Source organism: Gekko japonicus, unplaced genomic scaffold (genome assembly GCF_001447785.1).
Source record: "Gekko japonicus isolate JY-2015 unplaced genomic scaffold, Gekko_japonicus_V1.1 scaffold204, whole genome shotgun sequence".
Lineage (NCBI taxonomy): Eukaryota > Metazoa > Chordata > Lepidosauria > Squamata > Gekkonidae > Gekko > Gekko japonicus.
In genome coordinates, this window is record NW_015159716.1 from 1245527 (window position 1) to 1261873 (window position 16347).

The 16347-nt window shown below is 49.2% G+C and overlaps 2 protein-coding genes across 2 annotated transcripts in view; one reads left to right on the top strand and one right to left on the bottom strand.

Annotated features, from left to right (window-relative positions):
• LOC107113128 (zinc finger protein 850-like) overlaps positions 1-16347 on the bottom strand; it is a 148849-nt gene that overhangs the window by 16417 nt on the left and 116085 nt on the right. The window lies entirely within an intron of this gene.
• LOC107111839 (zinc finger protein 345-like) lies at positions 4657-6867 on the top strand. Its single transcript, XM_015412916.1, has 2 exons — positions 4657-5917; positions 6029-6867. The coding sequence occupies exons 1-2, from the start codon at positions 4657-4659 to the stop codon at positions 6865-6867; spliced, it is 2100 nt and encodes a 699-aa protein (XP_015268402.1).

Here is a 16347-nt window from a genome sequence, read left to right on the forward strand (position 1 = left end):
TGGATGCTGTGGTGTCCACAGGCACCGGGTTAGAGGCCACTGCTCTGACAACTATACCATTCTGGCTTTCTCGTCATTATCATAAGCAGTAACAAAGCACTTCCAGGTTGTGGAGGCACTTCACATACAATACTTCACACCTGGTCTAAACAATATATTTGCCATGTTCTTGTCTGGTGACATGATATTTGGCAAGAGTACTTGTCACAGGTATTGACTGTTACAAATATTAATCTTCATGGTGTGATGTACAGGATTTTTTTTAAAAAATACCACTTTCCTCAAAGCTGTAGTCATTTCTTATCCTGTAAGTCATTGCAAGTTTTTTAAAGGAAGTTGTAGAAGCCAGTAATTTGAAAGGAGAACCATAGACAAGGATGGCTAGAGAGTCCCCATTCTTTCAGAGAGTTTGGAATCAAAACTCATGGTGAAGCTGTTGAAGTGAATTCCTGAGGTGCCAAGCAACTAATTCAATATGACAGATGCATGTGGAAAGTCTTATAGATAAACAAATACGTCATATGAAAACAGAAATGTCCTCTCGATGCCTGCATTGTCTAGATCAGGTCACAGTAATTCTTAAAACTGCCCTGTAAGACAGGTTAGCTATTATTTCCATAAGAGATCAGTAACTCATATTGTCATCTCCACAACTGGAGGTTTGGGGAGGGGGAGACTGAAGTTGAGAGAATAATTCCTTACCTAAAGCCATCCAGTGAATTGCCACCTATGGAAAAACTAACTTCCTAGCTCACAGGTCACACTTTTATCTAGGACCCAAGTTCTGCAAATAACTGAATGGTATCTTAAGATCTTGAAAGATGAGAGTAGGCATTGAATGGAGTTTCCGATGTCTAGCAGATGGGACATCAAGTGTGCCCTGTACAGTTGTCCTGCTCCTATGGAATCTCGCCTTTGTTTCCTTTATTGTCCTTCTGCTTCCTGGAGTATGCTGACTGCAGTCCCCAGCAAAAAAGCAAACACAACAAAACAAAACCCTGTTTGAAAAGCTAGGCCCTGTAGAAACAGAGTAAAAATGTGCCAAACAGATATGAAAAAGTGAAAGTCATGTATATGATCTGTTCTAGGGTTGCCAGGTCTGGGTTGGAAAATACCTGGAGACTTTGGGGGTGGATCCGGGAGAGGGTGGGGGGTTGGGGGAGGGGAGGGGACCCAGCAGGGTACAAGGCCACAGAGTCCCCCCTTCAAAGCAGCCATTTTCTCTAGGGGAGCTGATCTCTGTCAGCTGGAGATCAGTTGTAAAAGCAGATCTCCAGGCCCCACCTGGAGCCTGGCAACCCCAAACTGTTCTTAGGCATGCTTACTTGGAATGGAATTATATTGATTTCAGCAGGGCTTACTCTCAAGTAAATATGTTTTGGAAGGATCAGAGCCTGAGAGTTTTTTCTAGGGAAGGGCATAAAACATACAAAGCCCTTATCTCTGGGGGATGGGTTGTTTTTTTTACCAAATTCCTAGGTCACAAGGTGGGGCCTAAATGAGGGCAGGATGATTTGGGGATGGTACTTCTGCATTACCAAAGTGCTGCATCTAATTTTGTTTTAAATTGCATCCTCCCCTCCCCCTGTTGTCCCCCGCCATCCACAGCGGAGGAAATTGCAATCAGCTGGCCCCGGATAACTGCGTTTGCCGAATCTCACCGGAGAAGAGGACTGGCACCTGGTAAGTCTGCTGCAGAAGCCAGACTTCGTGTTCCTCTTGCAACACCAGAGGATGCTGCAGAGTTTCTGGGCAAACATTGGGAGGGTGGCTTCGCACCTTAACGAGAAGCAGAAAACAGCAGACATGCCAGTGACTCAGTCTTGCCGGGGAGGAGAGACAGCGTGGCATAGCCCGATCTTGTCCGATCTTGGAAACTAAGCAGAGTCGGTACTCGGAAGGGTACCAACCAAGGAAGACTCTGCAGAGAAAACTAATGGCAAACCACCTCTGCTTCTCACTTCCCTTGAAAATCCCTTGCTGGGGTCACCGTGAGTCAGCTATGACTTGACGGCCCTTTACACACACACACAAAGACTTGCAGTTTATGTGTGATAAGAAATTGGTATGTTATGACTTGACGGCCCTTTACACACACACGCGCACGCGCGCACACACACACACACACACACACACACACACACAAAGACTTACAGTTTATGTGTGATAAGAAATTGGTATGTTACTCCCAAGGTGAAATGCACATGTTCTCCTGGGCACGTGGAAGTAGCCCATCTCACCATAGCAGAAACGCAGGCCTGGTCTCCACATAGGGCAGAATGGGGCAGGGGTGAGTGTGGAAGTGGTAGAACGGGTCATCCCACTTCAGCCTGCAGGGGAGGGAGCATCTTTCTGTAAGTTCCTCTACTCTAATCATTCCTTGTAAGTGGGGAAATTAGCACAGTGAGTGAGTGCTGGTGTGTTGTGGGGGGTATGGGCTAGGATCTGGATATCCCAAGTTTGAATTCCTACTCTGCCACAAACCTTGCTGGTTGACACTGAGCTGCTTACCTACCTCACAGGGTTGTTGTAAGGATAAAGTGACACAGGGAAAACTATACTGCTGTGAGGTCCTTAGAGAAAGGGTGGGATAAAGCATGTACTAGATAGAAGCTATCTGTTTCCCTCTCCGATGTGCTATTTGTCCCAGGGGGCTTTTACAGGGGGTAGCATTAAGAATGCAGCGACCTACGGCCATACAGCCCTGAACACGCCTGGTCTCGTCTGACCTTGGAAGCTAAGCAGGGTCGGGCCTGGTTAGTCCTTGGATGGGAAGAATGCAGCCTCTGGCACCGGCTTTCCAGGATCTCAGGCAGATCTTTTTTAACTGGAGATGCCGGGGACTGAACCCGTGACCTCCTGCATGTAGAGCAGACACTCTGCCACTGAGCCGCATCTCCTCCCACCACTCGTTCTCAGCCCAACCTGCTTCAAAAGGTTGTCCTGAGGAAAAACCGGAGAACCATGTTCATTGGCCGGAGCTCATCGGATGAAGGGTAAAATAAAAATGGGCAGAGAGAAGAACACTGGTCAAGCGAGGGGTGGGATTCTAGGCAGAATCCTCATCCTCTCGTAGGCCGCTTGTCAGCCAGGGAAAATCAGATCTCCCCTGAAGAAGCCGGGCTGAGCAGCAAACTATGCTTGAGGTTCCCGATCAGTACCAGGCAACCAAAAATGTAAATTGCAGAGGGGGAAGCAGGGGAGGAGTGGGGGGGGGAAGGAAATTGGATACAGATTTGATGGTTGCTAGGCAATTACCCTTTCTTTGCAGTTCCTCTTTAATTGCTTGCAGATGAGGAGTCAGAACCCGCCAGGTTGCTCTGGAAACGCACAGGGCACAATCTACGAGGCGCCTCTGCTGTGTAGCCTCCATGGATTTCAGTGGCACACTGACAGACAGAAGCCCGGGTGGGACAGGGATTGGGCTTGTGCTGCTAGTAGCTGGTGGGGTTGCTGTGCTGGATCCGAATGGACTCCAGGGATAACCAACCACATCATGGGAGAAACGGGAAAGCATTTGATGATGTGGTGGCTCAAGCCATTTTATGGGTGGGGAACTGAGGAAGCAGCTATTGGCCCGAAAACCCGATAGAAGGAGTTGTGCTTCGTACCTGGGTTCAAACTCTTTGGATTCCCCCCCCCCAAAAGGGGCAGAAAGTGGGAAACACATAAAACACATGAATCTGTCTTATACTAAGGCCACTTCCGCATTGTCATTTTTGTCACTCATTTGTCCCCAGGGCTAATTTTGGGCAGGAACGCACAGGAATGGAGTTCCGGCTGGCTCCCAAGTTGGCCACGCCCAGCAGGAACTCATCAGCATAATAGGCCTCACCCAACAGCAGAAACTCATTAGGATTGGCTACATTAGGGGTGTGTGGCCTAACATGCAAAGGAGTTCCTGCTACAAAAAGGCCCTGGGTTTTGACAACAAACAAGGTAAACAGAATAACAAGCAAAAGGTGGGTGTGGCTGGATAACCACACTTCTGGTAACATGGGGGTGTGGCCTAATGTGGTAATGAGCTGTGCTGTCAGGGGTGTGGCCCAATAGGCTAATGAGTTCCTGCTGTTGCGTGTGGCCTATTATGCTAATGAGTTCCTGCTGGGCTTTTTCTACAAAAAGAGCCCTGTTAATTGTCCCTATTGCTTCAGGGTTCCCCCCTCCCATGTGTTTTGCTCTCTCTATAGTCCCAGAGGAAGCAAAACACATGGTGAAGGGGGGGGGACCCAAAGCAATAGGGAAAAACGAGTGACAAAAGTGACAGTGCGGAAATTGTGTCAGACCACTGGTTTATCGAGATCGGTATTGTCCCCTTAGACTGGCAGTCACTTTCCAGGGCATCAGACAAAGGTCTTTCGCATCAGCTGTGCTGGATCCGCTTCACTGGAGAGGCTAGGGATTGAACCTGAGCATGGCTCCTCCCTCACTGAGCACAGAAGGTCCAGAGTACCTTTGAAGGCAGGTTGTGGGCAGCGGTGTGGGAGGACGTGGGCTTGAGGAGAGTCAGCAGGATGTGGGTGGGGAGGAATGACAAGTTGTGATGCCGGGTCTCTGAACGCATGACAGCCTTTTTCAATTCCCTTCTTCCAAGTTTCCTTTCCCAGACCCCAGGAGTCACTGGATTCTCTCATTGTTCCAGCAGATGATGGGATGATGAGTGACAATGGGAATGAGGACGAGGAGGAGGAAGAGGAGGAGGAGGAGGTGACGGCACAGCAGGATGGAGGAGGAAGAGGGAGAGAAGAAGACGGTGGCGGAGAGAATGTCGCGGTGGAGAAAGTGGACACCCAACCGGACCCTCTGCTGGAGAAGTCAAAGGAGAAGGCCGGCAGTGAAAGCCCGGGCCAGGCGGCCTTGGAGGAGCAGCCCAAGAAGCCCTCGGGGAAGAAACAGGGCAGCAGCAAGCCAGTCACTCACCGTGGCTTCAAGAAGTTCTCCCCCCGGGGCCACCATGGGCTGCTCGGCCATGCCGGGCGGTGCCTCGATTGCGGGAAGGGCTTTGGCTTTGGCAAGCGCTCACGGCTGCACAGTGGTGCTGGCCTGGAGAAGCCCTACAAGTGCAATGAGTGCGGCAAGTGCTTCCGCCTCAACTCCACCCTGGTGACCCACCAGCGGCGCCACACCAGCACCAAGCCCTACCGCTGCGCCGAGTGCGGCAAGAGCTTCAGCGTCGGCTCGGCCTTCATCCAGCACCAGCGCAGCCACGCGGGCAAGAAGACGGGCGTGAGCCCAGCTCGGCCCTGTGAGTGCAACGTTTGCGGCAAGAGCTTCGGTCTCCCGGCCCACCTCATCAAGCACCAAAAGCAGCACCTGGAGGAGAAGCCCTACAAGTGCACTGAGTGCGGCAAGGGCTTCAACTGGAACTCGCACTTGGAGCGCCATCGGCGCATCCACACTGGCGAGAAGCCCTACGTCTGCGAGGACTGTGGCCGTGCTTTCGCCTGGAGCTCCCACCTCGACCGCCACCGGCGCATCCACTTTAGCAGCATCCAGGCTTCCCCTTGCAAGTGCTGCCTGGCATCCGCAACTGCGCCGGCTAGCAAAGCCAGCACCAAACCCTACCAGTGTGGTGACTGCGGGAAGGGGTTTAACAAGAACGCGGCATTGTCCAAGCACCGGCGTGCGCACCATGCTACGGAGAAACCCTACGTTTGTGAGGATTGTGGCAAGAGCTTTGGACTGAACGGTGCCCTGCTTCAGCACCGGCGCACCCGCCACCCCGATGACTCTGCCAAGCCCTACACCTGCAGTGACTGCGGGAAGAGCTTTGCCTGGAGCTCCCACCTGGACCGGCATCGGCGCATCCATGCTGGCGACAAGCCCTACCACTGCGATGACTGCGGCAAGGGCTTCTCGCAGAGCTCCCACTTGGAGCGGCACCAGCGCGTGCACAGGAGTGCTGAGCACCCGCCCTGTCGTTGCACGGACTGCGGTTTCTTGGGAGCCCGGCGGAAGCGCCAGCGTGGGACCTTGCTGCCCTGCAAGTGCAGTGACTGCGGCAAGAGTTTCCTCTGGCGGCGCCCAGCTTGCAGCGAGTGCGGGAGGGGTGGGGGGGAGGGCGTGCGGCACCAAGGCACTCAGACTGGCGAGAAGCCCTACTCCTGTATAGACTGTGGCAAGTGCTTTGCCCAGAACTCGGCCCTGGCCAAGCACCGGCGCATGCACACCGGCGAGAAGCCCTACAAGTGCAACGAGTGCGGCAAAAGCTTCAGCGTGCGCTCCAACCTGCTGAAGCACCAGCGAACCCACCTGGGCGAGAAGCCCTACAAGTGCGGCGACTGCGGCAAGGGCTTCATCCAGAAGTCCGACCTCACTAAGCACCGGCGCATGCACACCGGCGAGAAGCCGTACCGCTGCGACGCCTGCGGCAAGTGCTTCAGCGTCAGCTCCAACCTCATCAAACACCAGCGCATCCACCTGGGCGAGAAGCCCTATGCATGTGGGGACTGTGGCAAGGCCTTCATCCAGCGCTCGGAGCTCACCATCCACCAGCGCACCCACACCGGGGAGAAGCCCTACAAGTGCAGCATCTGCGGCAAATGCTTCAGCCGCAGCTCCCACCTCAACCGCCACCAGCGCACCCACAGCAACGACAAGGCCTCTGCTGGCATGGCCCCTGCCTCGCTGCTTGCTGGTGGCCCCGCCAAGCCTGCTGCTCCTCTCCCCGCCTCGGCCTTCTCTGCCTCCTTCGCTTCACCCGGCCCCCTCCCCACCCTGTCTTCTTTCACTTCTCCTCCCTCCCCCCTCTCCCTCCCTTCTCTCGATCTACCCTGGGCCCTGCCTTTCCCAGCCCGAGGCTTCCAACATCCGTCCTTCTCTTCGCCTGCCCCTTCCGGAGCCCAGGCCTCTTCCTTGATAAACTAGCCCCTTCCTCTTCTCTTCTCATCCTGTTCTGCTGCTCTTAGACATTTCTTCTGCAAAAAGGGTCGCCAACAGGCCTGGGGGAAAAGGCCCTGTCCCTTTAACAGAGGCTCCATGTGTGGAAATGGGGATTTTTTTCTGGGCCCAGAGGTAAACAAACATAACCTGCTAAATAACAATCCCATTGTCAGTATTAAAGGCTCCTGAGGTTTTTTACTCCCTCCAGGCCGTTGGGAACCCTTTCTGCAAAGTCCCCATTCTGCAGTGCCCAGACTTGCAACCTGGTTGGTTGGCCCATCTGCTCTCCACAACCCTGTGATTTGGTCCTGCAGTTTCCTTCCTTACCGTTATGGCTCCAGGCTTTGAGGCGTAAGTCTCAGTGGTCAACCCTCTTCTGCTTCCTTTCCAAGAGAGAAAGCTGGGCAGAAATCCTTGGATCCTAGCTGGGGGAGGGGGACCCCTTCTGCAGACAACCTCGTTTCTGATTTTTCTGCTCTTCCTTAAGCAGCCTGTCTTACCATTCTTCCATTTAGATTTGAGTCCCGTAGCACCTTAGAGACCAACAGCATTGTTTGGATATAAGTTTTTGAGAGTCAAAGCTTTGTCAGGTACTTTGACTCATCAGAGAGCTTGGACTCTCAAAAGCTGAATCTCTTCTTGGTCTCTGAGGTGCTCCTGGACTTGGCTCCAGCTGCTCTGCTGCAGACCAACATGAAACTGTTCTTCCTCTTGTCATCAAGAACATTCCTCGCGGCTCCCGGCTGTCATGATCACCTTGGCCAGTTCCGCCCGGCGACGTCTTCTCCTCCATATTTTCCTTCTCCAGCTTCTGACAGTCCACTGACCATTCTTCATCTTACCATCCACGTCCTATCTCCTTCCATCAGGGGTCATTTCGTAGAAAAAGAGGTGCAGGAGCTCATTAGCATACCTCATTAGCATAACTTATTTGCATATGCCACACACCCCTGACATCACCAGAAGTGTGTCAGAAGGCTCCACTGGACTCTTTTCCATTGCTAGCTATTGGGGGGGGGGGAACACGCAGATCTGTCCTGGCAGAGGAGGGAGAGCTTGTACCTGAATAAAACTTGGTCTTAAAGGTGCCACTAGATTGTTTTGGACCGGGGGGCCAGGGGGAGCTCTGCAACTTACCTGGCTGTTTCTTGCTGTGATTGAGGGCTGCTGGGAGCAGGGGGTGGGGCTTGTTGCATGTGCCCGCCCCCTGGGCTCTTTACTGCCGGAGCTCTGCTCCTGTGCGCTCCTGCAGGAAATGACCCCTGCCTTCCATGACTCCACTGTCTGCTGCTGCTGCTGCAGTTCAAGACACCTGCATTTTGCCCGTGTGCTCCCGCTTCCTATGTTCTTCCCATTTATGCTTACCAGCATAAATTGTTATCTCCTTACCCCCATAGTCCCTCATCCCTTTTCTACTGCAGTAGCCAAACTCACTGGCTCGATCCACTAAGGGATTTGAATGGCTAAGATACCAAACCGAGTATCCAGCAAACTGTGTAAGACACAGTCTGCCTTTGGCTTGATATTAGAATCTCCACGGAGCAGGGGGGGGGGCAACCTTTTTGAGCCTGTGGGCACCTTGGGAACTCTGACACGGGGCTGTGGGCACAGTCACAAAACGGCTGCTGCAGGAGGGGGAGCCAACCACAAAACGTCAGGGAGCAAGGTTTTTATGCATCACTCTTAATAGTACTTCTTCAACGTTTCAGGCAGAAGCTCTGTTTAATAGGATGCGTTTTAATCTGTGCAGCCAGTCCCCACCTAGCCCCGCCCACTTTCTGAAAAGCACTTGGCGGGCTCCAGGAATGATGTCAGCGGGCCCCATGGTGCCCGTGGGCACCACATTGGGGGGGCCTGTCATAGAGGTACTCTTTCTTAAGGAAGAGTACCTCCGTGACGGGTCCCTGTCATATGCAAAAGGGGGTGGCGGCGGATCGCATGTTGTAGCGCATTCCTATGTTAAAATTGATTTGAATGTTCAGAATTAGGTTGTCAGGAAGAAACTTTATACCCAAACCCAGGGCTATTTTTGGGCAGGAACGCACAGGAACTCCGTTCCGGCTGGCTTCCAAGTTGGCCACGCCCAGCAGGAACACATTAGCATAATAGGCCACACCCAACAGCAGAAACTCATTAGGATTGGCTACATTAGGGGTGTGTGGCCTAACATGCAAAGGAGTTCCTGCTACAAAAAAGCCCTGGGTTTGGACAACAAACAAGGTAAACAGAATAAGAAGCAAAAGATGGGTGTGGCTGGATGAGCACACTTCTGGTAACATGGGGGTGTGGCCTAATATGCCAATGAGCTGTGCTGTCAGGGGTGTGGCCTAATATGCTAATGAGTTTCTGCTGTTGGATGTGGCCTATTATGCTAATGAGTTCCTGCTGGGCTTTTTCTACAAAAAAAGCCCTGCCCAAACCATATCCCCGGTATGTTAGTTTTTAGTGTACAGGGACATTTTGCCATGAGGTACTTTCCCCTGTGCACATGTTTGAGAGAGGTTCAGTTCTACAAGGACTGTACCATGCTCTGTTGCTAAACATTTGAATCAACTTTCCCTAAGAACACAAGAATCCTGCTGGGTCAGGCCAAAGGTCCATCGAATCCAGCATTGTGTTTCCCAGAATGGCCAGTCACATCCCACTAGAAGTCCTGCAGTTCTGGCATGGAGTACCCCTGTTGTTGCCCATCAGCACTTGGTATTCAGAGGCATGCTGCCTCTGAACATGGAGGTTGCATTCAGCTAGTAGCCATTGATGGCTTTGTCTTCCCTGGATTTGTCTGTTCCCTTTAAAAATCATCTAAGCCTGTAGATATCTTGTGGCGTTCTCAGTCTGCATTGCTGATATCGTCTGAAGTTTTACCTGTTCTTCTCCCTATTTCTAGTCTTGTACAGCCTGTTCTTCAGCTGCTGGACCTGGAGTCTCATTAGATACTTCTACTGAACTGACTTAACTCTGCTTCCTCACAGAGGGTTTTTCTCCACTTTGGCTTCCAAATCAGAGTGCTTTTTTTCTTTCAAACTTCCACACAACATTGTACTATAAATGCTCTTGTTTCCACATTTTCCCTGGTCCTCAAAATGCTTGTTCTCAAACCAGCTTTACTACAAACTCTTTTTTTTTTTGAAAGAATGCAGCCCAAAGCATTAATTTTGAAGAAACGATGCGTGTTTCCCCTCCCTACAAGGGTTCCTCCCACATCTGTACCATTTTCCTGTGTTCAGCCTTTCACAGTGCTATTTTCCCACATTTCCCCCCCACCTCAACACTGGATGTTTTTTGAGACCTTTAAAAAATCAATACTTGCTATAGTGGTATTATGATTTACTGCCACTTAGCTATTTCTGTGTCATATTTTAATATACACATTATAGTGCGATAGTGGAGGTGAATAAGATAACACAAAAAAAGGGCATTGAGTTACCACAGCAACTGTGATGACGGTGTCCGCAAGAGCCAATGCAAAGTCCCTGTGGGGCATGTGTAGAAGGGAAGAGTTGGAGAGGGGGAGAAAGTGAGCAGAAAGTAAGCTGGCCTGGATGGCCCAGGCTAGCCTGACCTTGTCAGAAGCTAAGCAGGGTTGGCCCTGGTTAAATTTTTGGAGGAGAGACCACTGAGGAATCCCAGGGCCATGACGCAGAGGCAAGCAATGGCAGACCACCTCTGAACATCTCTTGCCTTGAAAGCCCTACAGGGTTGCCTTAAGTTGGCTGCGAGTTGATGGCACTTTCCACCACCACCAAGCAGAAAACTCCCATGTGTGGAAGCTCTGTTGTCAGTGCATAGGCCTCTTGCTCCTTTGCAGCCACCGTTAATGGAGTGCAGAAGAAGAAGAGATTGGATTTATACCCCGCCCTTCACTTGGAGTCTCAGAGCGGCTTACAACCTCCTTTCCCTTCCCCTCCCCACAACAGACACCCTGTGAGATGGGTGGGGCTGAGAGAACTCTGACACAAACTGCTCTTTTTCAAGGACAGCTGTGCCAGAGCTTGTGACTGACCCAAGGTCACATCAGCAGGTGCAAGTGGAGGAGTGGGGAATCAAACCCGGTTCTCCCAGATTAGAGTCCGCACACTTAACCACTAAACCAAACTGGCCCTCAGAGTGCAGAGATCCCTCACTGTGTGGAAGCAGCATTGTGTAGTTTGTAGTGCCTGTGATGGAGTATTTAATTGTGCCACCCTTCCCTTAATACAATATCTATCTCAGTCTTGCCATGGAGTCTCTGGAGGGAAGGAATATGTATGTGTGAGAGAGGGGGGCTGGGGGAGGAAAGCCACATAAAAATAGGCACTGTCAGTCCCAGTTACTGTCACTGACACCTCAGCGTGATCTCAGTGGTAACAGCTCTGCTCATCGTCACGTGTTACCAATACCAGTCCTGCAGCTGATACAGCTACATCATAGAGCACTTACTCCTGGCACAGCCATGCAAGGGGGGTGTCAGGGGGCCCTATGTCTTTAATGTGGTGCAGAATTGAGGATTTGGACAGGGATTGGTATTCTTTCCCTTTTCCGCATGCTTGACATGGCCACTATCACTTCCCAGAATTCTCTCTTTCGCAGCATCCAGTCATCCTTCGCAGACATTCTTTTGGACCAGGCCATTTAAAAAAACAAAGTTTAATGTGAAACCATGGACAGATTTAAGATTGCTATTGTTTATCTGACTGCCTGAATAATTAATTGCATTTAAATAAATTTGTCTAATATTAGACCTTCCATATGGGAGTCTCATAAAGGGACAAGAGCTTCTTCTTCTTTTTTTGGTCCAGTTTACTGCCAACCCTGTCTTGAATAGACTGCAAAACACATTTTGAAAAGCACACTAAAAGATGGCAGGGTTTTGAACGTGTTTCCCTTTGTTTTTCAGGTTAAATATAACAAGCTAGGAAATAATGTATAGTTTTGAAAGAAAATAGAAGAGTTTAAAAAAGCAGAAGACAAAAGGAGCAACCGGTTGGTAGTATGTATTTGTCTATGTATGTAAGGTGTTTATAGCCAGGGTTTTTGGTTCACAGCAGATCTACCAAGCAGCTTACAATGCAAATGTTCCAGGATAAAAATCAGAAATAAAATGCAAAGCACAGCAGGTGGCAATCAGCAACATAATCCATATACAAGAGCCACAGTAGTACTCATCCTGAAGTTTCAAAGTTAAGAAGGTCCAAGTTTCAGCCCTGACTTGGATAGCCCAGGCAAGCCCAATCTCGTCAGATCTCAGATGCTAAGCAGGGTCGACTCTGGCAAGTATTTGGATGGGAGACCTCCTTGAAATACCAGAGGTGGGAGGCAGGGGCAGGCTTTATTCAGCCACATCTGTGAATATCCTCCAGACCCTCAGTAGGGGTCAGTCACCAGAGGTCGCCATGACTTCCAGGTGCACACACACGCACACACACACACATGGACATATGAAAAAATACCAAGAAAAAGAAGATCCAAGCTTCTCATAAACAGCCAACAATGAGAAGCAAGGAGGGTTGCCTCTACTTGCCTGGCAGCAGGTGGGAGGCTTACCGGAGTAATGGGGGGCAAAATAGAGTTGCCGGGTCCCCACTAGCCACCGGCGGGGGTGGAGGGGTAGAGATGCCACCTCCAGGGTGGGAATCTCCTGGAGATTTGGAGGCAGAGCCTCTGGAGGACAGGGACCTAAACAGAGCTACCCTTAGCAAGCCCATTGACTTCAATGAACACGGAAGGGTGTAACTCTGCTTACAACCACAGCACTGCTCCTTACATGCTTTTATTTTTCTTATCTGGGATCTCTCCTTGGAAGCATCCCATGGTGTCCCGTTGACACTTTCTGTTCTTATTATCCTGTTTCACCCCAGTCTGGATTCTCCGTCTTGACATTAGAGTTTTACTTGGAGAAACGAGATGAATCTCCTGTCCCATGTCTTGGGATGTTCGGTTCAAAGCCTGTTTGGTAACTGCTGTTTGACTCTGCTGCTCAACGATTCTGGGAAACGTTTTGCCTGGATCCGTCCTCATTTAGCACATAGTTGCAATGTCACTGTACTTGTGGCCTGTTCCTCCGCTGTGCCTCTCTTATTTACTCTCTTTTTCCTTTTAATGTGTAAATTCCTTGGAACTAGGACTAGGTCATCTTCTGCATAATGTGGAAAGCGAGCACTTCATAGATGCTTTAACAAATAACCCCACCAGCAAAGCACTGAGTGGGGAGAAAACCTCATTAAAGAGCTTGTTATCAGAAACGTAATGTGGGAGAATTGTACTAAATCGGGGAGTGAGAGGTTCTTCTGATTCAGCTCTTGCCTTATTACCCAACAGAACTTTATGGAAGAGAGAGCCTGTTAATTACCTGGGCTAGGTCTGATTGCAGTGACTGTGGCTGAAATCAACCATGTTGTCCTTTTTTAAAATGGCGGCCACAAGAGTAGCCAATGCCTATGGATAAAAGGCATTGTTCTCCTTTGCTTCTGTTTGCTCCCAAAGGTTGGCAGAAATGTGTCTATCTGGAGAGCACTCTTATTCCCTCAAAGGGGCCTGTGTGTTAAACCACATGCCTGTTCTCTGAAAATGCTCAACTCTCTCTTCATGGCTGCAGTTGAACCTGTCCTAGATTCTTCCATTGCATGAGCGAAATCTTGACGGGGTGACAGTGAATGAAAGAGAATGGCCGATGGTCTTGCCAATGCTTTCTCTTTATAAGCATTCCTCTCCCCTTTGGTTTTATTGATCAAAACCTCTGGCTGTGTTCATGTACTTTTTAAAGAATTGTAGCACTTTACGGTGCTTTGTAAAGAGCTCAAACATTAGAACAGTGTATGGAAATGGTTTATGTCTTCCTTCCATGAGATATCCTCTCAAGAAACCACAACAACTGGCTATGTTCCGTGAGATCAGGATGGATTCTCAGAGGGTTGCTTTAGCACGAAGATAGAAGAAACCTGCAAAACCCAGCCAGCCAGCCCCCAAAAGTAGGCCAATGAATACTAACCTTACTATAGCGAGATAAGAAGAAATAAATAGGGAGAGGACAATCAGCCAGTGGCTAAGCCCAGGGCTCTCCCCCGGCCCCATGGAAGTAGACATTGAAAACAAATCCTGGAACTAACCAAACAGTTCAAAGCACAGAAGGGGGAAGGTTGGCTTATCCAACACATTGTGTTGGGAATGGCCTTGCCCAACTGGCTAATATGTCAAATGACACACATACCTGACAGGAAACTCTGCCTGAATTCTCCCTGCTCCTTTGCACTCTTCCTGCCTGTGTGAGGAAAGGCTCATTGGGCTGTTCATTGGATATTTAACTGAGGAAGGAGTTAATACAAATGGTGCCCTTGTCTGGACTGTAGCATCCGAAGACACCCATGGTAACAACTTTTCCAAATGATCTTGGATGAGAATGAAAGAGGGAAACAGCTGTCTGCAAACAGCTGAGATGTTCATGCTATCATGTTGGAAAACAAATAGTGGTTCTTCTATTGAGATCTGATTTTTTTTTTGTTTCTGCCCTTCTGCTTTTGAAACTGCCTCTCTACCTCTGTTTGCCTGCATTTCTGGATCAGCTTGGAAATGTCTTGTTGCATTGTGGAGAGCAATGTGCTTCTATGGGGTTGGAATGGCAATGAACTGAAATGTTATGCGTCTTATTTTTTAAAAAAAAATATTTTATTTGGGCAACCAAAATAGCTATACTGTTTAAGTGTCCTATTGTGAGAATGGTGTTAAAATAAAAAGGGTACTTTCCAGTAAAAAAAAAAATGGTTACGTACAGATGCACAACAAAGACCTGCAGCTGGATTTGGTATGTTTTTTGTGGTAATATGATCACAGTTGCCCTTAATAGTTGTGTTCCGAACTGTCCATGTAATCTTGTAGCTGAATTTGTACACATGAGAATTTCACATTCCTAGCCTTTATGCGGATAACTTTCAAAACATTAGCAGTGGTCTCAGAAATTGAAAGAGCAGAGGGAATGTAGGGATATCTGGGATTCTATTTAAATGTTTTAATGTTACCTCCCACTTCCACAGCTTGTTAGGGAGAGATAAGTAAATTTATGTAAAAACAGAAAAGAACAGATACTAATATGTCCCCTAAGGTCACAATATGAAGATTCAGCAACATGGTGAGGAAGTGAGTCTATAAGTCAAGGTCTTACAGGAATACTGCTGGTGACTAACGGCATGATGGAAAGCATGTCTCATACTGAATGACAGAAAATGAAATCCAAGCCCAAAATACAATTAATATCTTTCATTAGAACCAACCAAAATAAGAAGGCATTGTGCAAGGTTTCCATTTCTCCAGAACACCCCATCAGGCTAGACAGTAAAACAAAAAAGAATGAAAAAATTGGGTTTATTTACACAGAAAATGAAGCTGTCTGGAAGGCTATAGCTCCTGCAGGCTTTCTTCAACTCTCTGTGTGTGTGTTCCTATTCCCTATTGAGTAACTTCAGCAGAGATGCCAGGAAAGGGGCCACACACTAGAGTACTGCAGGTTGACAAATAATAATATCTCACGATTGGTTCCATTTGCTGCTTTCTTTGCATCTTCTCCCGGAGTTACAGTTATAGTGTTTTTCAAGAACCAATCAGGAACAAGCAGAAGAGGAAGCAAAGAGCAGGAATAAAGGGACATCTTTCCCAATGGAGGGAAGTAGGCAGTGGGATCCCACAAGGATTGCTTGTGGGGCCAGTGCTATTTAATTTGTTCATACGTGAACTGGCATTGGGGTTGGGCATTGTACTGGCCAAGCCTGCAGACAGCATGAAGTTATTCAGGATGGTGAAAACCAAGCTCCAGGAAAATCTCCACATAGTGGGCAACAGCGTTGCAAAAGAAGTTCACTGTTCGCAACTGTAAGATTACACACATTTGGAACCATCACCTATATATCTATTTCTCAAGTGTGGACGGATCTGCAGATATCTAAATCCATGGGCCAGGCCCCAACTGATTTTTCTCCAAAGTTGGAGAAAAACCCAGGTTTACATAAAAATCTTAAAAGTAAATATAGATAGAGATTGACCGCACGTGCACAAGTTACTTAGCTGTGCAGTTGATCATGCCAGGGGCCCTGCCACCAACACTGCAACTGAAGACTGTCAAGGTAAGGAGGGGAGAGGGGAGAAAAACACTGGGAATATTGATAGGGGAGGGGAGGGAGGAAAGGGAGGTAGATGGTCAGAGAAGGGGAAGGGAAGAATTGGGGGAAATTGACAGAGAAGGGGAAGGGGGAGAAAGGGTGGTGGTGGAAGATTGTTTGAGAAGGGGGAGAGAGAAGGATGCAGAAGCAAGCATATGAGATGCAACGTTCCTGCAAGGGTCACGCGGGTCCCCACTTGTACATTCTAATAGCCAAGTCTGTCGAACCAGGATACTTAAATTCGGTGAATGGGCAAGAAAGAGCTTTCTACAAATTGAAAAATGCCCCAGGGTGGGGAAAACCCTGGAGGAGGAGGAGGAGGAGGAGGAGGAGGAGGAGG